Source organism: Microcebus murinus, chromosome 3 (assembly GCF_040939455.1).
Source record: "Microcebus murinus isolate Inina chromosome 3, M.murinus_Inina_mat1.0, whole genome shotgun sequence".
In the NCBI taxonomy this organism is placed as follows: domain Eukaryota; kingdom Metazoa; phylum Chordata; class Mammalia; order Primates; family Cheirogaleidae; genus Microcebus; species Microcebus murinus.
The window spans coordinates 7,224,257-7,251,707 of NC_134106.1; the positions used below are offsets into that span (position 1 = coordinate 7,224,257).

At 36.4% G+C, this 27,451-nt stretch overlaps 1 protein-coding gene across 3 annotated transcripts in view; it reads left to right on the plus strand.

Annotated features, from left to right (window-relative positions):
* TAF1B (TATA-box binding protein associated factor, RNA polymerase I subunit B) overlaps positions 1–27,451 on the plus strand; it is a 68,066-nt gene that overhangs the window by 16,462 nt on the left and 24,153 nt on the right. For all 3 annotated transcript variants that reach the window (XM_012778970.3, XM_076000543.1, XM_076000542.1), the window contains exons 7-9: positions 6,150–6,309; positions 13,455–13,554; positions 26,632–26,779. In XM_012778970.3, coding sequence (XP_012634424.2) covers positions 6,150–6,309; positions 13,455–13,554; positions 26,632–26,779 — 408 coding nt within the window. The remainder of the gene's footprint in view (positions 1–6,149; positions 6,310–13,454; positions 13,555–26,631; positions 26,780–27,451) is intronic.

Sequence of the window (27,451 nt, forward strand, 5' to 3'; positions counted from 1 at the left end):
TTTTAAGCATGTTACGTGTGTATGTCTTACTTTCTGATTTAATTCCGTAACTAAAAATAGATGAGGAGTATATTTAAGGTTATAGACATAGACCTTCTCCCTAAAGCATTTATTCATTTTAGTTGTTCCTTTACTACATTTTTTTTTTTTTAAATCATGGTGGAAAGCAGATCTCAGAGAACAGGCCAGGCTTTTGTTATAGATTACATGAATCTTGATGTGTACTAATAGAGTTCTTTGGGAAATAGCTTCCAAATCACCTGGTGTTAGGAATTGTTTATTGAAATCTGGGTTAAGTGTAGTTATTTATACTTTAAGCCAAGTTTAAGGGGGGAAAAAGATACATAAAATTTTCAACAAAACTCTTCTTGAATGGGCTGTTTCTTTGCAAGCCTCTTGCCTTCCCAAGATTAAAAATTTCTTTTGTCAGCATATCAGCATTTCTTGCTGGACTGCACAGTGACACAGATATCAGATGAGTTACTTTTTGTGTCCAAAGAAGTAAAGTGTTAGAATTATAGAATAGTTGAACAGCAATAAATCTCTAGAGGTTTTTTCTCCATGTTTTCAGGCAAGCCTGAACTCAAACAGTCCCAGAAGACTGACTCTAAAATCATCCAAACCTTTTAAAAAAAAGATATTAATTCCTTTTAAAGATTGTTATTGTTTTGTTTACCTATTTTAAGGATTGTTTGCTTATTTGTTTTTTAGTAAATGATAGTCCCAGTAGCTTGCTTTTAGTTTTTACATTAAAAGTAATTATTAATATAACTCTTAGAATAAAACTATAAGATGCAGATGATCACACTTGAAGCTCTTACTCGAGGGGGGCATGGGCAATATATGTAACCTTAACACTTGTACCCCCATAATACTCTAAAATAAAAATAAATAAATTTAAAAAAAAAAAAAGGATGCAGATGATCACAAAGAAAATAAAACCACCAGTTATTGTACCACCCAGAAAGAGTTTTATTGTTTTGTTTTGCAAAAAATGTGAGCAATTTTCTTCTTTAAATTTCTAAATCAAAATTCTTCATGTATGTAATTCAAATATTTCTATAAGTCTTACTATGAAAAATTGCAAAAATAAAAGATTTTTTTTTTTTTTTTTTGAGACAGAGTCTCCTTTGTTGTCCAGGCTAGAGTGAGTGCTGTGGCATCAGCCTAGCTCACAGCAACCTCAAACTCCTGGGCTCGAGCGATCCTTCTGCCTCAGCCTCCCGAGTAGCCGGGACTACAGGCATGCGCCACCATGCCCGGCTAATTTTTTATATATAGCCAATTGGCCAATTAAATTGGCCAATTAATTTCTTTCTATTTATAGTAGAGATGGGGTCTCGCTCTTGCTCAGGCTGGTTTTGAACTCCTGACCTCGAGCAATCCGCCCCCCTCGGCCTCCCAGAGAGCTAGGATTACAGGCATGAGCCACCGCGCCCGGCCAAAAATAAAAGATTTTTAAAGTTATAGTCCACTCTCACCACAAACGGTCCTATTCCCAAGAGGCATTATTTTCCGCTGTTTTGTAACTTCCATATCTCTGTATAACATGCTTCTGGTAGTACATCTTGATTTCTGATTTGGAACATTAGCTATTGAATTCTCACTGTTGAAGATGAAGTCTCAGGTCTTTCACACATTCCTCACAGCCTCTTCTCTGCACATAGTCACCAGTACATGATTGTGCATTTCTCATTCTCTGTCTTCTCAATATAATTATAATTTTTTACTACAGTGAGATTTGGTGCTTAAATTATTATAAATGTATAAATGCCATTTAGAACTGAGTCATCCATGTAGTTTACTGTGACGACTTTTTCTATATATCCTTTTGTTTTCCCAGAGTCGATAATTATTTTGTTATTCATTTAGTTTTCTATTTATCACTAATGTATGATTTATTACTATTGTATCTCCACACTTCCTTCCAGACCTTAAAATCTCTCAATACCTTAGGTATTCTATCAATTTCATCTTCTGAAAGAAGTCTCTCTGGAGCTTCTGAGTGTTCCTATCTAGAATGATGTCTCTAGACCTGTGGCCTGGCTGACTTTAGGATCTCTCTTTACCACCATCCTGAGATTCTATCACTTCTCTTTTGTTGAATTTTTTATTTCCTGGATCCCATTTCATCTTTTTTCCTGGATTTTGCCCTTATTTTTGTGGAGCATCTTTTCTTATTTTGCAGAAGATATTAATGATATTTCCCAACTGATTTGATTATCTTGGCCTCTGCTTTTTATATTAGAGGCTTTGTTCAAATGTTTAAAGAGCCTTTGATAGCCATTTTTCTCTAAAAATGGAGACTAAAAAGTTGATTGAAAGCTTTGTACCCATGGTAAGTCTTGTCAGCTCTGCTCAGTGTACAAAGGTGATCTAGCTGGGTTATTTTCTTAGTGACCCTCCAGCATTATTATCTTTAAATCTTTCCCCCCTGAGCTGATCAGATTCTGCAGATAAATCTCTTTGACTCTTCTGTTTGGCAGGTGTGTAATCCTGACTGTCTGTGTTCTGGGAACTGGGTGGGAAGAGGAAGGCCCAAGGGGAGTGTGTGTGGAGTTTTCTTAATACTCAGTATGTAAACTTTCATTTAGTCCTCCTGTTTTAACTTTTCAACTGTGCATGTGACTGGCATGCCCTATACCAGAGACCCTTCTCTCTGGAGAAGAAATTTCTAATTTTTGGCCAGGATTGGGAAGGGGCAGTCACTTAGCTGCATGGAGTTGGGATAAGAATCTGGATATCTAACTGCTTCTTACTAAGACTTTCAAGCAGTCCTTCTGCTATTAGTCCTGCCTTCATCCATTTTCAGGAGTACCTGGTTTAGCCAATTCCTGAGCCTTCTTTAGGAATCTCCAGTGAAGATTACTGTTTGGCTTTTGCCACTAATAGCTTTGGATCTAGCTTTGCCAGGACAGCTAAAACAATAATCACCGTTCCATATGCTTTATAACTTCTAAAATTTTATTGCTGTTATCTCTTTTATAATTATTTGTTCTTAGGTTTATATGTTTTAAAATTCCTTTATAATAATTTTTGTAGTGGGAGAGAGCAGAGGTTAAGGTGTTTTCAATCTGCCATCTTTACTGGAAGTCCTTACATGTTGGACTATACAAAAAAGTATGCATATATTTTTTTAAACAATATTTTATGGAAATCTGTGTCCTTATATATTTTAAAACAGTGGTCCTTAAACTTTAGCATCCATCAGAATCACCTGGATGGCTTGTTAGAACACAATAATTTGCATTTCTAAGTTATTAAATGATATGTATACTGCTGGTCCAGGAACTATACTTTGAGAACCACTGATCTGAAGCCTTATGGAAATTATGTATTATACCATCGCATGGAATTATTTAATCAAACTTCTGTTACTGGCACTTAGTTTGATCTAAATTTTTTTTCATATTATAAACAGTGCTGCCACAACATTCCTTGACTCTAATCTTTGCATGTTTTTAAAATCATTTCATTAGAATGAAATCTTAGAAGTAAAACTGTTGGCCGAGGTGGGAGGATCGCTTGAGGTGAGGAGTTTGAGACCAGCCTGAGCAAGAGCGAGACCCTGTCTCTACTAAAAATAGAAAGAAATTACCTGGACAACTAAAAATATATAGAAAAAATTAGCTGGGCATGGTGGTGCATTCCTGTAGTCCCAATTACTCGGGAGGCTGAGGCAGGAGGATCGCTTAAGCCCAGGAGTTTGAGGTTGCTGTGAGCTAGGCTGATGCCATGGCACTCTAGCCCCGGCAACAGAGCGAGACTCTGTCTCAAAAGAAAAAGAAGTAGAACTGTTGGACCAGTTTGTCATATTGGGTTTATACTTTTTGCTAGGGGCTGTTTTGCGCACTGGGGACACAGTGGTGAGTGAGACTGCCTTCTGAGTATTTTTATTGTAGTGGGAGGAGATAGGCAGTCAAGACACAAGTAAAAAAGAAAATTTGAGTTATTGATAATTGTGTTTTTATATGAAAAAAGGATTTCCAGGATTTGGAAAAAGGGATTTTGAGGAATGATTTCAAGAGTTGATGTCCAAGAAAGCTTAGAATTTCTCAGGGTCATTCCTAGTTCTGCTTGTTTATCTACCCTCACTCCTTGGGAGACTTCACCTAAAGCTATGGCTTTAACCAACCACCAGCTATATGCTGAAACTCTAAAATTCCTATCTCTAGTCCCCCCTCTCCTCTAAACTATAGATTTTTATATTAACTGCCTATTCAACATTTCCATTGGTATATTTAATAAGATCTCACCCTTAACATGTACAATTCTGACATCTTGATTTCTCTCATCAAACTTGCTTTTTTGCCATCTTCCTTATCTTGATAAATGGCATCTCCATTCTACTTGTTGCTCAGGTCAACATTAGAATGGTACTTGTCTTCTCCTTTTCTCTCATGCTTTATATCCAGTCTATCAGCAAATCCATTTGACTTTGGCTTCAAGAATCTATCCAGAATCCAACTGCTTCTCACCACTTGCAATGCTATCACTTCAGTTCAAGTTCCTGTCGTCACTCTCCTGGAAGAGTGGTCTCCTGTTTTTCACTTCTGCCCTCCTGTAACTCCTTTCTTGCTATAGCAGTGAGAGTCACCTTCCATAAATGAGGTCATATTGCTCCCATGTTTAAAACTCTCCAGAAACTTCTTACCATACCTAAGTATAAAATCCAAAGTACAAATAATGACCTACAAAGCCCTATATAATATAGTTTCTTACTCTGTCCAGTAGCATTTCCTATGAATTTCCCTCACCCATGATACCCTCACCACAGTGGCCTCCTTGCTAGTTCTGCAAGTTCACGCCTGCTGATGTATTTGGTATTCATTGCAACATCCTTAAGACTTACTTCTGGGCCCAGCGATGTGGTTCACGCCTATAATCCCAACACTCTGGACAGCCAAAGTAGGAGGACTGCTTGATGCCAGGCTGGGGGATATAGTGAGACCCTGTCTTTACAAAAAAAAATTTTTTTAATTTAGCTAGGCACAGTGGTATATACCTCTAGTCCTAGCTACTTGGGAGGTTGAGGCAGGAGGATCACTTGAGCCCAGGAGTTCTAAGCTGCAGTGAGCTATGATCATGCCATTGCGCTCCAGTCTGAGTGACAGAGTGAGACCCTGTCTCTAAAAAAAAGACTTTCTGAATTCATTCAGGTCTCAGCTCAAATGTCACCCTCTCAAAGAGGTTCCTCTGATCATTCATATAAAATAGCACATCTCTTGTCCCTTCCATCACTTTCTGTGCCCCTACATTGCTATTTTTCTATGACAACACTACCATCTGTCAATTATATATTTCTGTTGTTTGTTTATTAGTCTGTCTCCCATTACTAGAATGTAAGTTCCAAGAGAGGTGAGACACTGTTCACTGTCATTTGCTGAGATGTAGAAGAGTGGCACAAAGAATGAGGTGAATAAGTATCTGTTGATTGAATGAATGAGGATACCGTATGTCATATAGTAGAATGAGGATACCGTATGTCATATAGTAGAGGATGCCTGGAGGATTGAGTGGGAGGAGGTGCTGCTTTAGCTAAAGAGTTTTTTGTTGTTTTTCATTATTTGTTTTTTTTGTTTTTGAGACAGGGTCTCACTTCTATTGCTAAGGCTAGAGTTCATTGGCATGATCATAGCCTGGCTAATTTTTTTGCTTTTTAATAGAGATGGGATTTTGCTCAGGCTGGTTTGGAATTCCTGGCCTCAAGTGATGTTCCCAAAGTGCTAGGATTACAGGAGTGAGCCACTGCGCCTAGCAGCTGAACAGTTTTGGAGAGGCCTCTCAAAGAAGGGGACGTGGGAGTTGAGGCTGGGGCCAAAGGAGTTACATATTTTTTGCTTTGCACTGTGATTGTTCATTCTTGTATTTTAAAAATTGTTTTTCGCTATTAAAAATTCAAATAGTTTAAATCCCTCTGTAGAATCCCATCTCGTCCCACTCCCACAGATAACCCACAGTTACCCCTTGGCTGATTTCTTTCTAAAACTTTGCTGCTCTTTATTGCCAAATTGCTCTTTGTAAAGGTTATATCAGTTGCAACTTAACTTTAAGATACTAAAAATGCCTATTTGGATTTCTTTGTTGTTCTTCTTTTGTTGCCCAAAATAATTGCTTCCATTTTTAAGAATCTCAATTTATCCCCTAAGAAATGGTGGCGTCTGTCTGTTCTGGATCTCTTGATGGAGTGGAATACTCACAACGAAAGGAGAAGGGAACTGTGAAGATGTCTGTGCCAAGGACACTTGCTCTCTGCTATCTGTCGTTACTGTGGCAGAGAGAGGCAATAACACTTTCAGATCTCTTGAGGTAAGCTGCACCTCTCATACAATGTTTTTGCTGATTGTGTGAATTAAAGAGACAAACTTTGGATGTTTTGAATTTTACAGGAAGGCTTAACTTGATGATGGGCCTCGGAAGGTTGGGTGGCCTGGTTTCTAATTCTGAAATCTGATCCCTCTGGGCTAGTAATTCATCTTCTTGATTTTCTTATTTACATAGCAGAAATAATAGTACTTACCTCACATTGGCTATTGGAAAATTAATTATCTAATGTTTTGAAGAGAAAAGCGACATTAAAGTATCCGAGTTGTATTAAGATTTTTAAGAAAAGATGCATAGATGATCTTTCCATTAGCAAAATGGTTATTATTATGGTAATACAAAAGCATACATTGATGTCATTAAGAGCTAAACTATAGGTTGTCTATGTTTATAAGGAAACCTTGAAAACAAAACTATTGGAAGAAGCTGTTATGCAGATAGGTAGTGAGCATTTATGTTTTTCAAGATAATCTACACTTTTTCCAGTTAATGAGTAAATTATGTCATTGTATGTAAGAATTTCTCATTTAATAGAAGATGTGCCAAAATCATTAATATATTAACTTTTTTTCCTTGCTTTGTATGTGTTCTGAATAATAACATTTGGGTTTAATCAATGTGTAGAGTGCTTTTAAGAGCACAGATTTGCAACTAGACCCCTAGGTTCAAATCCTGGCTTTGTCATTTATTTATTATATGACCTTGAGTAAGTTATCTAATTTCTCTCTGCTTCTGTTTCCTCATTGGTAAAATGGAACTAATAATAATAACTACCTCACAGGGTTGTAACTACTTTCAATAATTAGTACTGTATGAAAAGCACTTAGAACAGTGTTTGGCACATAATAAGAACTCAGTGCTAGTCATTATTGTTTTTGTTTTCAACACTATCATCGTCATTATTATTGGCAGTAGGCCCTTTGATTAAATAAAATGCCTCCAGTGAGTGATGATAGTGCCTTTGAATTTGGCCACATCAACCAAATAACAAGGCTTTTTTCATGTGTGATTAACTCTTCAAGCAGATAGCCCATGATTCAGTGAATTTTACTTTTAAGTTTAAAAACCTGATCTTGCTCTGTGTGCCCTTATTGGGTGATCTCATCCTTTGCCAAGGCTTTAATTACCATCTATTTGCTGATGACTCCCAAATTTATATCTCTAGCCCAGACTTGTCTACTGAGGGCAAGACCCATATATCCATATGTACAACTGCCTGCTGGACACAGCTACTTGGATGTCTTTATGATATCTCAGAATCAGCATTACTAAAAAGAGGTTCATCATCTATCTCCTTAATCTAGCTCCTTCTCCAGTGTTTTATTTCTGTGTAAATGCCATGTACCCTGTTACATCCTATCCAGAAACCTAGTAATCATCCTTGACTCTTTCCTTTCTCTACATACACTGTTAGTCATTATGTTCTATCAAACATATGTACAAAATAAGTCACAAAACCATTTTTCTGTCCATTCCCTCCTCTCTGCCTGGATTGCGTGACAGTCTCCCACCTGAGCTGTGTCTGCACTCTTGTGTCATTCCTATCCCTTCTCCTCCTGACAACCAGAAAGACCTTACAGAAACATAAATGTAATCATGCCATTAGAACTGGATAAAGGGGCTAGTCATCCTGCCCAGGGCGATCTATAAGGGGCTAACAAAACTTTCTTAGAAATCTAACAAGATGGGGAAAATAATATTTACCTGAAATTCTTCTCAGAATATTATATGTGGTTGGAAAAATGGGGGTAAATTTCTAGCCCTATTTTCTCCCTTTCTTGCTCCTCCTCTCCCTCTGTCTTTCCTTTCTTCCCCACAATTTAAGGGAATTCTAAAATTCCTTCAAGGAGATTGGATCTAGTTAGCTGGAGGACTTTTATTTTGCTCTATGAGGTATACACGTTTGGGAACAGAGCTTAGTTGCTTGGGGCAATAGGAGAAGAGGCTGTCACCATTGATCCTCTTTCTCTGCTTTTCTTCTAGAAAGAGCTCTATGTCACAGGTCCTGAATGTGTGGCCTCCTGATTAATAGCTTCAGCATCACCTAGGAACTTGTTAGAAAAGCAAATTCTTAGATACACACTAGACTTTCTGAATCAGAAAATAGGATAGAGCCTGGTAATCTCTGTTTTAATAAGCCTTCCAGGGGATTTTTACAGATGCTAAAGTTTGAGAACTACTGCCAAACTTTGAAAAACTATTTAAAGAACATTGATTTGAAGGGAGTATGTTCTGGAGCCTGACTGGAATACTTACACTGATTATGCATGTCACTTCCCTGTTCAAATCCTCTAGGAGTAGCCATAGTTCTTAGGATAAATTGATAACCCTTCAAATAGCCTGTAAAGGATGCTGCCTACCTAGTAATAATAATAATTTATTCATTGCACAAATATTTATTGAGTATCCACTGTATGCAGGTATTGTCTAGAGTCTAGACCCTTGAGATGCATTTATAAACCATTCAGAAGATTGAAATAGCCTTGTGTGATCAAGAATGACTTGATGGCTACTGTAGATTAGTTATTAGGGAAAGCCTAGCTGATAAAGTGGAATTTAAGCTGCACTTTGAATGAAAATAGAGCCAAAATGTGAATATAAGAAGTATAGTAGTCCCTACTTATCCTTGGGGGATACATTCCAAGACCCACTGTAGATACATGAAACTGTGGATAGCACCAAATCCTGTTTGTACTATGTTTTTCTTATACATACATTCCTGTCATAAAATTTAATTTATGGTTTAGGCACAATATGATATTAATAATAATAAAATAAAACAATTATAACAATATGATGGCACCACTACTCTTGTGCTTTGGGGCCATTATTAAGTAAAACAAGGGTTACTTAAACACGAGTCCTGCAATACCATGACAGTGTATCTGAGAACTGAGCAAACTGTTAATACAAGTGATTCATGGGTGAGGAGGGTCTATCGCATGGATATGCTGGACAAGGGAAGGATACATATCCCAGGCAGGACAGAGCAAGATGCACTGAATTTCATCATGCTGCGCAGAACAGTGTACCATATCAAACTTATGAATTGTTTATTTCTGGAATTTTTCCATTTAATATTTTTGGGCTGCAGTTGACTGTGAGTAACTGAAACTGTAAAAAGTAAACAGAGGATAAGGGTGCCTTACTATACTAGCATCCCAGGTAGAGAGAAGTTGCTAGTATCATGCCCCACAGCAAGAGCAAGCTCGGTGTGATGAAGGAGCAGAGGAGGGCTGGTGTGAGTGGAGCAAGAGAATTCTGATGATGAGTGGGAGGGGTGAGGGCAGAGAGAAAAGCAGGGGCAGATACCTGTTAGGAGATCCAAGTTAGGGGTTTGGATTTTTTTAAATTGAAGTATAATTCATATATAAGAAAATTTACCCTTTTAAAATGTACAATTCAATTAGCTGGGCATGGTGGTGCATAACTATAGTCCCAGCAACTTGGGAGTTTGAGGCAAGGAAGATCGCTTGAGTGATCTACAGCCTACAGCCACTGCACTCTAGCCTGGGTGACAGAGTGAGACTCTGTCTCAAAACAAAACAAAAAATGTACAATTTAGCAGTTTCAGTATATTCTCAAAGTTGTACAACCATCACTTTCTATTAATATTTCCAGGACATATTCATCACTCCGAAAGGAAATCACATACCCATAGGGCTTTAAGTGTGATAGTGCCACTGGAAGGTTGTAGCAGGAGGAACATGATCTGGTTTAGGTTTGTAAAAGATCATGTGGAAAATAGATTCTAGGAGGGAAGGGCAGAAGCAGGGAGACCAGGTGGTCTTTTGCTATACTTCAGGCAAGAGATCGTAGCTTGGATTAGGATGCTGGTAATGGAAATAGAAAGGTGAACAGGTTCAGGATCTATTTTACGGGTAGACACGACTTGAATGCAGTGCTTTTTCAATGATCTGCAATGAAGGACTAATTTGTTAAATTTCCAATCTGTCACAGATCAAAACTTTGGAAAAATAACAAAATTATAAGTAGAGACAGTGTTTCTAGGGGACACAGGTAACAGAGGTATATGGGGTGCTTTCAGTTGGTGCCAATTGCTCTGTCAACTTCCTGGATTGACCCAGAGAACCAGCTGATAATACCAAAGAAGGGAAATAGATTGTTCAGTAGCTATCTTTTTGGAAAAATAAATATTTTTCTAAAAGGAGCTTCAAATTCAGAAGGAAAAACTTTGGAAAGAGGTTAAGAGCAGCACTATTTATAAATGGTGAAACAGCTTTTAAACTCCATATGCCCAAAACTGCTCTGTGCAGACATCTCTGTTTCCCCTGGGCAGATCTCTCGTTCTTGCCTCTGCTTCTACAGCACTCAGTATGCCTCTTTGGTGGCTCTTGTGACAGCACCTCTACTGGTTCATTTGCAGGCTGTCTGTCTGATTCATTAGGATGAGGGTGTGGAGGACTCTTCATCTCTGAACCCCTAACACTCCACAGAGGGCTGGCATGTATTATTACATGGGGATAAAGTCTAAATAATTTATGAGCATATTAACATAATGGAATAGTAGATAGTTTTAAAAATGATAGTACAGGCTGGGCATAGTGGCTCATGCCTGTAATCCTAGCACTCTGGGAGGCCAAGGTGGGAGGATCACTTGAGCTCAGGAGTTGGAGACCAGCCTGAGCAAGAGCCAGACCCCATCTCTACTAAAAATGAAAAAATCAGCAGGTGCAGTGGTGTATGTCTGTATTCCCAGCTACCTGTTAGGAGCCTGAGTCAGAAGGAGCATATTGAGCTCAGGAGTTTCAGGTTACAGTGAGCTACAGTCACATCCCTGCATGCTAGGCTGGACAATAGATTAAGAACCTTTCTCAAAAAAAAAAAGATAGACTTACATTATATCCTATATATAAAATAATATTAAACCAAAAATATAGTTCTAAAATAATATGAAAATTGATTACTATATATAAATACTTTTATATAAACTAAAGATACTAAGGAAAAACTAGCTGAAAGAGGCTTTAACACCTTTTTTTTTTTTTACATAAAATATTTAATTCTTAACTTTCAGTAGGCTAAAAATTAAAGAAATCACATTTTTAATTGGAAATTAAAGTCAAATCAATTTTGTCCTTTACTATAGAAATCTGAGAGTCGGATATCAGCCCAATTCTAGCAACAAGCAAATATTTTAAGTCTGCGTTTTGTGTACTTATTCCTGTCATCTTAGTTTCCTTAACAATTGTCTTACTTTTAAAATCTTATATGGAGATATATATATGACATGGTTGCAAGATCCCTATTCCTCGTTTTCTAGTCTCCTTTCCTACTTATTTTTCCCTATTTATTTTTCACTCTACCATATATACTGTTGATTTCATTTATTTGTTTTGTTGTCTTTTCACATTAGAATGTAAACTTCACAGGAATAAGAATGTTTTTCTGTTTTGTTTACTTCTTTATCCCTGTAGCCTAGAATAGTGCTGGGAATATAGTACTCAATAAATTTCTCTCGAATGAATGAATAAATTATAAATATATTCATTTATATGTATGTGCTATTTTCTTCAAACTCAATAATTGACTCAAAATATTTGAGCTCATATTTTATTATGTGTACCCTACATTGGGATGGGGTGGTGAGCAAACAGGCAGGGTTCTTCCCATTGATGGTTCTTCGAGCAATAAGCATCTACCACGTACCATGCTAGGTGCTGGAACCAGAAGGGTAGACAAGGGAAGTAGGTGTGCTGTCGTGAAAGACAGGAATCAGGGAAGGCTTCCCTGAAGAGGTGATTTACGAGCCGAGTAGGAGCCTGTCATGTGAGGGGAGATAGGGATAGAAGGAATACCATGTTAGAAAGCCTGGTGATGAACTGACAGATAAGGTACCCACTTCTCTTAGACATATTTAATCAGGAACTTAAGAGAATCATTTGCTAGCTCTCTGGGAGGCCGAGGCGGGTGGATTGCTCGAGGTCAGGAGTTCGAAACCAGCCTGAGCAAGAGCGAGACAACTAATATACATAGAAAAAAAAAAAAATTAGCCAGGCATGGTGGCCCATGCCTGTAGTCCCAGCTACTTAGGAGGCTGAGGCAGAAGGATTGCTTGAGCCCAGGAGTTTGAGGTTGCTGTGAGCTAGGCTGACGCCATGGCACTCACCCTAGCCTAGGCAACAAAGCCAGACTCTGTCTCAAAAAAAAAAAAAAAAAAGAGAATCATTTGATAGTTGGCTAAATAGTCCCATGCATTGGTATGGAGAATAATAGATATGATCAAATTTATCATCATTAAAAATATATAGAAGGGGCCGGGCACAGTATCTCAGGCCTGTAATCCTAGCTCTCTGGGACGCTGAGGCAGAGGGCTTGCTCAAGGTCGGGAGTTCGAAACCAGCCTGAGCAAGAGCGAGACCCTGTCTCTACTATAAATAGAAAGAAATTAGGTTGGGCACGGTGGTTCACACCTGTAATCCTAGCACTCGGGGAGGCCGAGGCGGGCGGATTGCTTGAGGTCAGGAGTTCAAAACCAGCCTGAGCAAGAGCGAGACCCCATCTCTACTATAAATAGAAAGAAATTTATTGGCCTATTAAGATATATATAGAAAAAATTAGCTGGGCATGGTGGCACATGCCTGTAGTCCCAGCTACTCGGGAGGCTGAGGCAGGAGGATTGCTTGAGCCCAGGAGTTTGAGGTTGCTGTGAGCTAGGCTAATGCCACGGCACTTACTCTAGCCTGGGCAACAAAGTGAGACCTTGTCTCAAAAAAAAAAAAAAAAAAAAAAAAAGAAATTAATTGGCCAACTAATAAATATAGAAAAAATTAGCCAGGCATGGGCATGGTGGTGCATGCCTATAGTCCCAGCTACTTGGGAGACTGAGGCAGCAGGATTGCTTGAGCCCAGTTTGAGGTTGCTGTGAGCTAGGTTGATGCCACAGCACTCATTCTAGCCTGGGCAACAAAGTGAGACTCTGTCTCAAAAAAAAAAAAAAAAAAAAAAAAATATATATATATATATATATATATATATATATATATATATAGAAGGTAGAATACACTTAACTGATTCTTACCTTTTTATGAGACTTTTTTTCTGAAAACATTTACTGTGCTAAGTCAGTACATAGCACTCATTGAAACTTTTTCTTGTTAAAAATATAGATTTGTTGAAGAGGACCATATTCCTTACGTAAATGCTTTTCAGCATTTTCCAGAAGAGATGAAATTATATGGGCGTGACAAAAGAATCTTTGCTGTAGAGGTAAGTTATTTTTTTTTTTACTTTGTAATTACTAATAAGAGGACAAGAATGGTTCCTAATTTATATTTCTTGCCTTATTGTTTGGTGTTAGAGTTTTTTAAAATGTCATCTAGTTTTTGTTCTATGCAAATATGGAACATTAATCATAATGAATGAAGAGTAGAATTATTATCTTTTATTTTCCTTATGTGGCTTCTTCTAATCCTTTAGGTTATCCTCAAAATGTAGCTATAGTGTGATGTGTGTACATTGCAAATGGGTACATTGTTGAGACTAAACTTAAAAAGTTTTACAGAGACCTTTAGGTGATTACTTTTTTTTTTAAGCTGTGAGGTTTTTTATTTTATTTTTTTTGCACACTGTGTTGCTTTGGAGGAAAGAGAAGAAAGTTATTATCATGTTTCAAGAAGTACTATTTTAAAACTGTAGCTTGTGTTAGTTTATCTTTTTCTAAATCTGTTTTCGGATGTCTCCTATGGAAGGACTTCTGTCCTTTAATTATGAGTTTTTAATCACTATTTATGGTGCTCAAAAGTTATTTTCCCTTTGTTCTTCATCAGAAGGTTTTCAGTGTGCTAAGTATTAATACTAAATATTTTCCTTCATTTGCCCATTTAAGGAATTATTTTCATAGACCTTAATGACCTCCATGACCTTGACATTGTTTATGGTTTAAGAGACATTTGTTGAGTGCTTGTTAGGTGTTTGTAACATTAAATAATATTTTTTTTGTTTGTTTTTCTTTTTTACTCCTAACAACATTATAGTCTGTAAGTAATGTTTATAACAATAAGGATGGCTGTAAATTATAAGATGGTAAAATTGAGTCTCAAAAAGGTTAAGTAACTTGCCCAATATCATCTAATTGGCAAATCATGAAACCTGGATTTGGCCCTTGGTACTGTATCTCTCATGTCAAAAGTTACGTTCTTTCTTCTATGCCACTATATTTTCGTTCTCTGACAAAAACTGTGATCAGGAGGGGCTGCAACGTCCAGAGACAGTGGAGTAAAGAGGCTGCAAATCCTCTCCCCGAAAACAAATATAACATTTAACAAAATTGCCCCCCACCAAAAAAAACTCCAAAAGCTCAGGTCTCTGGAAATTGACCAAAAGCTAACAATAAATTGAGAAAGCATTTATTCATAAAAAACTTCAGTGGCAGTCTGTGGCATTCTTCCCTAGGACTGCTCCCATCCCTCACCCCTACTCTCAGCCGGTAGGTGAGATGGTGCTGCCAGGGAAGGTGGCTGTGAAACCATTAGCTTCATTGTGGGAGAGGATGGCTTGGTTTGGAGCAGAGGGCAAAACCCCCATGTGTGGTGATGTTATCAGGAAAAACAGAAAATTCCATTGGAAATGGTCAGGGAGAGCCCACAGCCCTGTTAGCCTAAGATTGACGTGCCACTGGTAGACAAGGCAGAAATTTAACAGAGAACATAGAAATGGAAAGAGCCATAATTGTTAAGGTGACTTCATAGATTCTTTGCATTTGTAACTGCTCATTATTATTCCAACTGGAGAGAATTTAACATCAGTGAAAAGCTAATGTTTCTTTTATAAAAATTAAGGTGCAGAGTATAACTAACTTATACTGCTTATATGGATATAATGACTTTCCTCTGAAATCTTGAAATGTTTTCCATTGCTATTTTATTTATTCTTGTTCAGTCCCTAAAAGGTAGGTAGATTCCCTTCTTCAGAGATAGAATTTGAGGCATTTAAAAAAAAAACGATTGGGAAGCCTAAGTAATCTAAGATTTTTAATTATTTAAGACATTAGACCAAGATATGTTTTTACTTCTCAGTTAATTCTCTTAGAAAATATTTCACATTTGTTCTTTTATAGGTAAATAAGTTAACCAAGTAATTTACCACATCGTAGTACATGGTGGGGGAAGGTCCTTTTTATTAGTTTTTATATTTCTTAAAAGATTTACTTTGAGAAGAAGGTCGTCATAACAACAAAAATATTTAATAGTGGTTTGACTTTATATTTAAATAAAAACATTTAATGGTGGTTTTACAGAAAATTAACCTCTATTCAAATACCCTCTGATGTTCAAGTTGATGTTGGGGTTTATCCCTTTCCATCCTGTGTTAATAAATGCAGATATAAAGTGAAATTGCACATTTTACAAGTTCCAGCATGAAATATGTTGTCTTCAAAATTAATGTAGAACTGCTTGCAAATCTATCCACACATACAGATCTGACAGAATTAGAGAAGTTTACAGTTGAAGAAGAGAAAAATCAATGAAGGTGACACAATAAGGGGTTTGCAAAGGGAAAATTTGAAGTCAGGATTAAGGGAGGTCCCTGACAAAGCTAATAGAACCCTGGGGCATTTTGTAAAGTGATTCTCTTTGGATTTATGCTGTAAAACCAAAGGCAGTGGAAAGGATGTGTTATCATATAATTTTGCTAGAAAAATTATGCCCCCTAAAATCTGTGTTTCATTCATTCTTTGTTATGAGAACTTAGTGGATAGGCATAATTATAACCTAAATTTCTTCAATATAAGATAAAATAAACTTATTTGTATGCCTTTTAATTTTGTTTCTCAAAGTCTCAAGCAAATCCCCTTTTCACTCTTTACCAATTTATCAACTGTTTTTTAAATAGATTCACTTTGAGAGAGTTTTATTGGTGTGAATTATCTTTGGATGATAATAAAATAGGATAAGAATGCAGTTCTGCTATGAAAGTGACACTTCTTTTCATAAACAATAATCTAGAATGTTTTATTTTTATTTATTTATTTATTTAGAGACAGAGTCTCACTGTGTTGCTCAGGCTAGAGTGAGTGCCGTGGTATCAGCCTAGCTCACAGCAACCTCAAACTCCTGGGCTCAAGCAATCCTCCTGCCTCAGCCTCCCGAGTAGCTGGGACTACAGGCATGCACCACCATGCCCTGCTAATTAATATATATATATATATATATGTATGTATATGTGTGTGTGTGTATATATATACACACACACACACATATACACATATATATACACATATATATACAACTATACACATATATATACAACTATATACATATATATGTGTGTGTGTGTGTATATATATATACATATATATATATATATATATATATTAGTTGTCCAATGAATTTCTTTCTATTTTTTTAGTAGAGACGGGGTCTCGCTCTTGCTCAGGCTGGTCTTGAACTCCTGAGCTGAAATGATTCTCCCGCCTCGGCCTCCCAGAGTACTAGGATTATAGGCGTGAGCCACCACGCCCAGCCCATTCTGATATTTTGATATATGTATACCATGTGGAATGATTCGATCAAGCTGATTAACATATCCATCACCTCAATTACTCATGTTTTTATGGTGAGACATTTGCGATTTACTCTTATTTTGAAATATACAATACTGTCATATGCTGCATAGCAGCATTTTGGTCAAGGATTATCCACATATACCATGGTGGTCCCATAAGATTATAATGGAGCTGAAATATTCCTGTCATCTAGTGATGTTGTACCCTTCATAGCCTTGTAGCATACTGCATTCATTACTCATGTATTTGTGTTCATGCTGGTGTAAACAAACCTGCACTGCCAGTCAAAACTATAGCAGGTACAGTTATGTACAGTACATTATACTTGATAAGGAATATATAAATGACTGTGTTACTGATTTGTGTGTTTACTACATATATTTATTATTTTAGAATGTACTTTTTCTACTTAAAAAAACAGTTAACAGACTCTAGGCAGCTTCTTCAAGAGGTATTTCAGAAGAAGGCATTGTTATCACAGATGACAGCTCCATGCATGTTATTGTCCCTGAAGACCTTCCAGTGTGACAAGGTGTGGAAGTGGAAGACAGTGATATTGACGATCCTAACCTTGTGTAGGCCAAGGTTAATATGTGTGTTTGCGCCTTTGTTTTTAACAAAAAAGTTTAAAAAGTAAAAAAAAAAATTAAATAGAAAAAAGCTTATAGGATAAGGATATAAAGAAAAATATATTTTTGTAAGATATACAATGTATAAGTCTACAGTAGTATACAGTATTGTCCTAGACCTTCACATTGACTCACCACTCACTCACTGACTCACCCAGAGCAACTTCTAGTCGTGTAAGCTCCATTTGTGGTAAGGGCCCTATACAGGTGTAACTTTTTTCTCTTTTATACTGTATTTTTACTATACCTTTTCTATAGTTAGATATGTTTAGATACACAAATACTTAATCATTCTGTCACCATTGCCTACAGTATTCAGTACAGTAACATGCTGTACAGGTTTGTAACCTTGGAGCAATATTTTATATACCGTATAGCCTAATTGTATAGTGGGCTTATACCATCTAGGTTTGTATATATACACCCTGTGATGTTCACACTATGAAATTGCCTTATAATGCATTTCTCAGAATGTATCCCTGTTGTATCCCAAGCAATACGTGACTATACATTTTATTGACTATTGCCTATAGTCAGTGTCTGGTAATCATTCTATTCTCTACTTCTATGAGTTCAACTTTTTTAGATCCTGCATATAAGTGAGAATGTGCAGTATTTGTCCTTCTCTGTCTCGCCTGTTTCACTTAACATGATGTCCTCCAGGTTCATCCACATTGTCGCAAATTACAGAATTTCCATCTTTTTAAAGGCGATATAGTTTTTTATTGTGTGCATATATCACATTTTCTTTATCCATTCATCCATTGATTGACACTTAGGTTGATTCCACATCTTGGCTATTTGGAATAGTGCTGCAATGAACAGAGGTGCAGATGAATATCATATTGATTTCAGTTCCTTTGGATATATACCCAAAAGTGGGATCTCTGGATCATATGATAGTTCTATTTTTAGTTTTTTGAGGAACCTCCATTCTGGTTCCATAATGGCTATACTAATTTACATTCCAACCAACGTTGTACAAAAGTTCCCTTTTCTCCATGTCTTCACCAACACTTGTTATCTTTTTTTATTTTAAATTAATCTTAAGTGAAGGGACAGGACAAAACAGATTTTTTATAGAGATTTTAGTAGAAAATATAAGCGTAATAAATAATGTGGGATTATGTCTTGGTAGCAACCATTGCACTTTGCTTTTTTCACTCATCTGGAAGAGCTTTTTTTTTTTTTTTTTTTTTTTTTTTGAGACAGAGTCTCACTTTGTTGCCCAGGCTAGAGTGAGTGCCGTGGCGTCAGCCTGGCTCACAGCAACCTCAATCTCCCGGGCTCAGCGATCCTACTGCCTCAGCCTCCCAAGTAGCTGGGACTACAGGCATGTGCCACCATGCCCGGCTAATTTTTTGTATATATATTTTTAGTTGGTCAATTAATTTATTTCTATTTTTGGTAGAGACGGGGTCTCGCTCAGGCTGGTTTCGAACTCCTGACCTTGAGCAATCCGCCCGCCTCGGCCTCCCAAAGTGCTAGGATTACAGGCGTGAGCCACCACGCCCGGCTCTGGGAGAGCTTTTTTTATAAAAATTTTTATTTTGAAATAATTTCAGATTTATAGTAAAGTTGCAAAACTAAAGATAAGAAATACAAAGATTACCCATATAGCCTTTACCCAGATTCAACTATTACTAATATTTTATCTTATTTGTTTGATCATGTGGGCCATTTTCCCTCTATCTGTGTATCTGTGTGATTCTGTTTCTGAATTATTGAGAGTAAGTTACATCCATCATGACAGATTAATCCTAAATAGTATATATTTCCTAAGAATACAGATACTCTCTTACATAATTGCAATTTAGTTATCGATTTTTTTTCTTTTTAGAATTGTGTGGTATAGATATGCCACAATTTACTTAACTAGTTCTCCATTGATAGGGTTTTGTATTTGGGGAGAAGACTAAAGAAGGCAGCTAGGCAATGAAAACACAAAACAAACAAAACTAGGAACAATCTAAATGTTTATCAACAGGAAAATGTATAAAAATGTGATATAGTCATATAAGGGTATCTTAAACAACTATGAAAGTTAATGAACTGCAGCTACAAGCAACATGAATGAATCTGAGAAACGTTGAGTGTAAAAGGTAAGACTTAGAAAACTACATATTATAGTGTGATACCATTATTTTAAAAAAGTAAGTTGATAATGAGCAAACTTCAGGATACTAGTTTCCTCTAAATGGGAAGACAGAGGGATGGGATATGGGAGTACACTGGTAGATACAATGATATTGGTAATGTTCTACTTCTTAAGTCAGGTGGTGACTCATGGGTATTCATTTTATTTTGTTTCATAGCTTACAAATATATGTATTCTTTTGTATTTTTCAAAATTTTAAAGGCAGCTAGAAGATTTTGTCTAAGTTGAATTTCTAAAAGAAAGGAATAAAAGACAGTATATGATGTATGGGTTTGTTTTGCATCCCCAGCTAAAAGGTTTAAACTCTTTGAGGGTAGGGACCGTATTTACTACTGTTTTATTACCTATAGGACCTAATATGATTCTGTATGTATGGTAAGGACTCAGTCTGTTTATTGATTAAATGATTTGAAATGTATATAAAATAGAATAGATTTAAACACTTTATTTTTGGAAGATTTGAAACTGATTTGTTGAAATCAGATTTCCAATTGGTCTTTTCCACACAAGTAGGAAATTTCCAGACTGTTTCTGATATATTTATTACATAATATATCAGAATGCCATTTAATAGTGGTGTTTGGTTAAAAGAAAAAAAAGCATGCTATTAAGTTTTAATGATAAATATATAAGGGATATAACTTTTGCTTATTCACAAGGACAGTTAAAAATAATAAGAGTTATGGGTGTGTCAGTATCACTCATATGAAGACCAGTGTGTGAAATAAATAATCTTATCAGTTTGTTTGTATTCTTTACCAATATACTTAAACCAATAGTGAACTACTCAGATTAGAAAATGTATCTGTGAGGCTACTTTTATATTTTTTTGAGAATCATACCAGTAAGCAAAACCAGTGATTTTATGTGGATTACCTGTGATTTAGTTTGATCCTGGGCCAGTATACCCCAGTACTCAGTGTGCTTAGCCTGGGGCTTCTCTCACCTCTAGTTCTCAGGGAGAGAGAATGGGGATTTGATTTTACACTAGCCTGAAAAAAACTGAATAATGACAAAGGTAAATCTGCTGCAAAAATAATCACTTGACCCTTCCCAAATCAAACAGAAATTACTTGGGGATTATCTACTCTTCTGGATACCATCTTTTAATCTCCTTTACTACAGATATATAAAATTGGAATGTAGCTGTGCAACAGCAGAGTATCTGGAGAACAGACAAACCTTAGGAAGAAGGACTCCAATAGGTTTTTTTTTTTTTTTGAGACAGAGTCTCGCTTTGTTGCCTAGGCTAGAGTGAGTGCCGTGGCGTCAGCCTAGCTCACAGCAACCTCAAACTCCTGGCTCAAGCAATTCTTCTGCCTCAGCCTCCCAAGTAGCTGGGACTACAGGCATGCGCCACCATGCCTGGCTAATTTATATATATATATTAGTTGGCCAATTAATTTCTTTCTATTTATAGTAGAGACAGGGTCTCGCTCTTGCTCAGGCTGGTTTCGAACTCTTGACCTCGAGCAATCCGCCCGCCTCAGCCTCACCTGAGAGCTAGAATTACAGGCATGAGCCACCACGCCCGGCTCCAATAGGTTTTTACCAGCTCTGATTCTGGGGCCGAAACAAATTACTGTCTTCTCTTCAGCTGGCGAGTCTTCATTGGTCATCAATTCATAATTTGCATTTGTTCATAAGGTTTCTATTTGTTTGTGCAAGTTGACAACATGTTTCTAAAGAGGTCTCATCCTCAGGACCAAAGCTGTATTTCACAGAAAGTGATGTGTTCATCACAAACTTCCAGAAGACTAGACTTTGAACATAAAAAAGTATTTTTTGTTACTACATGGAAGATTTACAATCATTAAGATAATTCTAGCAGACTAAGAATGCTAGGTGAGCTATTTTCTGAGTCATAATACATGTGGAATTCATTTTTATCCTTCCTCTACAAATAATTACAGTGCTTTGTTATTGTTTCTGATAATTTTATTCCTTATTAATTTTCCTTTGTTATAGAAAGTCTTGTAAGTTTGGACTAACAGGTGCATGGAGCATTAGCTTTTTCTCAGCTGAATCTTTGCTTCAAAACAACAATAAGAATAAGTAAGGGCGAGGCCCTGCACTCCTTTTTTTTTTTTTTTAAATAGCTGAGCAGGAAGTTTGCCTGTGACAGGGTATTGTAATCAGGTTTATCACAGGAGCCTGCTGTTGTGTAACAGAAACTCTAGCTTGTCCTTACCTGTCTTAAAGCATTGCTTCATGAAGGAAAATAAACTCACTGGAATATTTGTGAAATTCAATAAAACACTTTCCCAAGCACTCAGTTTTTAATGCATGCTGGAGCAATTTATTATAGCTTCATGGTCTTTTAAAAAACATATTAAACTTATGATTTTTTACTGTTGTAATTAAATGGATCTGTATCACTCTAGGAGCCCTATGTGTTGTCTTATACCTTTTATACACACATCTTCAGCCAAGTGTAGTAAAAGTCCACACTCCTTCCCTCCTCCACTTTTTTCAAGAAAAAGGGGAAGGTTTGGGATGCCTTCAAATGACTGTTTATTTAATTAACAGGCAGCTTTTCTTCATTGTGTGCTTTGCCTTTGCTCACAAAAGTGCATTCACTATTCTATAGTTATGTTGAAACTTTTAAATGGAAATGGATTTTCATTAACAAAGGAAGCATTTTCTTCCCCCCTTCCATGTCTTAGCTTTCTCCACTAAGTCTTGGCTTCTTCAGCAGCTGTACCTCCACTAGAAATGACAAAAGGTGCAATTGTGCTAGGAGATGGCGATGAAGATAATGCCATTGGAGTTGTGTGTGGGGGCTGCTGGGGACTGTTTTCCTTCTGTGTTTGGTTTGGTTTGGTTTTGTTATTCCAGAAAGTTGAGTGTACCTTAAAAACCAAAAAGAAAAAAAAACAAAAACCTTTAAAAACCCTGCTCAAACCTTTATCCTAGATGAGCTGTTTCTTTTCATTAAGTGGTTCTGTTAGTATTTAAGTGGGCCTCTATGTCTTAATAACAGCATATCTGACAAAGCTCACTTAAAACATAGAGGAATGGAATAAAGAATACAGAGTATTGATAGTGGTTTGTTTTCTTTTTCCAAGCAAGCTGTGAGACTTTGAGTCTTCCTACCATTACCCTGACTTAAGAGCAAAAGCTCAGGAGATGAGCTGGGTATGCAAATTTAAGTTTTAGTATTTCCAGTCACCTTCTTTTTCTGAGTTGTGATTCTCAATCCCAGGTAGATAGCCTTTTCATTTTATTTATTTACTTTTTTAATTTGAAGATAACCTTCTCCCTTTTTTTTTACTCTGCCTCTTCTGCTACTTTATTTTTGACTCAAGTTTCTGGAGTATGGTGCTGATTTGAAGCACTATTCTCACAAAAATCTTTCATTTCATCTGGTAGAGTAAACTGAAAATCTAGTCTTTTTCAGGGGCAACATTTCTTCATAGCATACCAAATAATCAGATCATTGGTTGAACTCAACTATTGGGTCTAGACATACTTGTCCCTTTTAGGTACAATTTATTCTGTCAGTGACTTACAGAAAGTAGGAATACTTCTGTATTTTCAACCTTGATTTTCTTTATATATTTTAAGCCCACAGACCAGTTTCTAAATAGAGAATATGTAACATACTTGTTATTCTACCATGGTCCTAGGTAGTGTTTCTAAATCCTCTTAAGAATTAGTCATTTCATCATCCTTGCTGGACTCAGCAAGGAGGGATGAAGAGGAAATTGGAAATTCATTCTGAAGTACATCTCCAGTATTTTGAATGTTGATCAACAACATTCTGATCTTCTCTCTGAATGAATAAAAAAAAAAAAAAAAAGATGTAATACTGGTTCAGCCAAACCCACTGAGTGGCACTCTGCCATGATGATTCATTTTGCCTTAGGGCAATCTTACATCCCTTGTGAAACTAGGTCCCTTATGGTTGAAGGAAGAAAAAGACTCCTCCAGAGCTGTCAGTCACTTCTTAAGTACCTCAAAATGAAGGCTTTATTGGATCAAGTTTTAATACACTCAATCTTCAAACTTTACTCTAGATTTGTTCACCATCTAAGTCTGTAGGCCACTTGTAGCCCTTGGGATTGTTTGTGCAAACTTTGTTAGAATAATAATATGACAGGTTTAAAATCTACCTGAGGGAAATTAAGGTGAGCGTAATAACAACAGGTATTCTCAGTTTCCTTGATTCCCACTCTTCCCTCCCCGAATTACTACTGCCAGACAAGCACGAGGAGAAGCTGGCTAATGTCGTCCTTTGTTTCTGGCCTCCCACTTCATCTTAGCCGTCACTGGAAAGTGTGTGTGCACTTCTCTTTTCAAGTTTGTGGAGTAACACAATCTGAGGGTTTGTCCAGTTTGCAAGAAAAATGAGGATGGGAAACCATTACATTTTATTTTTTGCTTCCTACAAGTGGCATATTCTGGTCTCTAGGGATCTGCAGATATTTCATTAGTTTCTAGAGGCTCTCAAGCTTTAGTATGCCTACGAATATCCTGAAGAGCTTGTTTAAACTACAGGTTCCTAGACCCAGTGTCAGAGATTGATTCAGTAAATGGAGTGTGGGACCTAAGAAGATGTGTTTTTTGTAAGTATCTTGCAGGTGATTCTGATGGAGATGGTGCTTTGAGCGGTGCAGAGGAGTTGTGTCTCTCTCCTTGTGTCTTTTTTGTCATCGTTATTCCGCCTTGTTGCACAAAAGATTGAGGTAGATAGAATTAGATTAACTAGCAGGTAACCAAAGGGTCAATATAAAACAAAATGCTATTACACATTACTAAATATGGAAAGTTTTGGACAGCATTCTGGTAGACCTCTTATTCTACCTAATACAGCAAATTCCACATGCCTAGTGAAAATATGGTACAAATACCTAGAAACTTCTAAAGACATCTTTTAGAAAAGATGCCTTTTCTAAAAGTCAGAATAAGACTATTCTAACACAGTCACTGCATGTTTACTATAATTATTACACGATCATTCCATGTTTTAGAATCTTGTCAGAGACTAACTCCTCTTTCTGGGCTAAGGACAATGGGACAGAGATACTAAAACCATGCTAAATAACAACACTCCCAGCCCTTCTGCCAGAGGTTTGATACTTTGCTAAGTTAGCAGTCCAAGACCCCAAACTGGCCCGGCTCAGTTGAACTGGGAGCAAACGTGTAGGGAAGGTTGTCCATAGCTAAGCCCTGTAGGTACAATTGGGCCACCACCTCATGTGATGTTCGTGGTGGGAGGTAGCATTCTGATGCCTTTAATGACATCCTCTGAGACAGAAACATTTGCAGTGGTGATGTGTAGTTGTAACTCTTTTCCCTCATTTGAGGCACTAAAGGAAAGATCCCTTTCAATCTTATACTAGAATCATTAAATAGTAATCAAGGAATTTTTTTGGCAGAGCAAGAGATTCTGCAGATATTATATTTTCTTTTTGCTCAATATATTTTGTCTTCTGGTATAGGCAGACCCATGTCTTGGTGTTATGTTTTTAATAGTTACAATTTAGAAACTCCATCTTTTTCCACCTAAAAGTATGTTTCTATTGCTAAGAGATTTTTATATAAGATTAGGGTAGATATTAGTAAGTAGTATAGATTTTGAATGTAGATTTTTATATATGCTGAATTTTTAAAATCTTTACCTTTATTATACTTCTAATTCTGACCTCTCTAATATGTTGTTGTTTTCTTTCCTTTAGACAGATATTACTTAGGTTCCTTTTTATACTTGTTTTTTTTTTTTTTTTTTTTTTTTTGAGACAGGGTCTCACTTTGTTGCCTGGCTAGAGTGCCATGGGATCAGTCTAGCTCACAGCAACCTCAAACTCCTGGGCTCAAGCAATCCTCCTGCCTCAGCCTCCCAAGTAGCTGGGACTACAGGCATGTACCACCATGCCTGGCTAATTTTTTCTATATATTTTTGGTTGGCCAATTAATTTCTTTCTATTTTTAGTAGAGACAGGGTCTCGCTCTTGCGACGGTGACCTATTTGTCACCAGATGTAGAGTTTGCTGTACTAGCTTTTAGTGTGGAAGTTTGGGAAATATACTAAATCCTATTAGCCTACCAAATTGCTTTTCGTTAATGATGTATGCTTGCTTGTCGTGAATTTATCATCTATTAAATCATTTTTTTTGAGATGATTGTTTTTCTTTTTTTTTTTTTTTTACCCATAATAAGCAGAGTTGTAGAGATGATTGTTTTTCTAAGGGGAACATTCCTTCTCTAGTGTTCTGCTTTGTTTGCAGATAAAAATACTTAATTGCATCTCTTACCTGAATTATTTTTTAATAAAAGGATTAGGGCTGCCATAAATCTTGTCAGTAATGTTAAAATTGTCTTAACTTGAAAAGGCACTTCAAATTCTGTGCAGAATGAAGCTGAGGTCTAAATGAATTAATTTCATAAATGAAAAGGAAGATATCTTCCTTCCAAATATCACTGACAACTTATGTTTTCCTTCTCTTTTAAATTCACAGATTAGAATACAATTAATAATATTTTAGTATACAAGTAGCATTACTCTATCTCAACATTAAAAAAAGACTTCAAAGGGCACATTGCTACTTTGGATTGACAGAATTTACTGTGTTCTTTATTACAGATTGTCTTATTTATCTTCATATTTCCCAAAGTATCTTGTATAGAATAGGCTGTGAACTTAATATTTATATGTGAGTGGATTAGCAAATGAGGAAAAATTATATGTAGTATTAATATTAGGAATGTTCATAAATCACAAAAATGCAAATAGCATACACAAAAAACTACAAGAAAGTGTAGTTTAGTTGTACGCTAAAGTGCTGGACAGAATGAATTTAGTGCCTTTTTAATTTAGTATTATTACTCTTTAAAATTGCTAAGTTAGAATATTAAGGATTTATGGGTCTTTCTTACATTTCTCCACATTCCAAATTTTATTAAATGAATGCATATTTTTAAATCAGAAAATATTTTTAAAAATAATTTATGTTGCAAAATTTGCTACTGTGATCTCTCTTTTATTACAGTCTTGGCCTGACTATGAAGATATCCATAAAAAAACAATTGAAATTGCCACATTTTTAGATTTGCCTCATTTTCCAGACATAACTGAAGACTGCTATCTTCATCCCAACATCTTGTGTATGAAATACTTAATGGAAGTCAATCTCCCTGGTAAGTGTGTGGTATATATGGTGAAGAAGCTTTAACTAATAGAATTATAATAAACAAAATATAGAATTCTTTCAAATCCCAGACTATTAGAACCACTTCAAAGAATCTATAATTAATAACAAGAAGCATAATTTCAAAATCTTTTCTTAAAATAATTGAGACCATTTAAAATGGTTAAAGGGACACTGTTCGGAAATAGAGTTCTATTTTGGTGTGAGGGATTTATGCTTGAGAGAATATATCTGGTTTTTATCTTAAGTTTGCTAAGCGAAAGTAAAGTAACAAATGTTTCAATATGTCTTATTAATGACCTAGTCTCCCCCCTCAAAAAAAACCCAGCACTTATTTGTTTGCATGAAGCATTATTATTACATAATGAATTCTAATTTTTAAAAAATTCCAGAAGCTAATTTGTGGTAGGTATTGTTTTTATTGTTTGGTTACATATGCTATTTCCAATCTCTAAAACAAATGGAGATGGAAGTCTGGTCAGATCGTAGTGAAGTCTTAAAGGCAATATACAGAATGTAAAAAGAGCCTCACTATACCTGGTTCACAGTATACTGAGACACAGGTCACCCCAATGGAATCTGCTGATGGAATCCAGTCCTGAATTTCTTGCTAAACTAGAAATGTGAGAAATTTAGGACTTATACTCCTAAGAGAAAATAC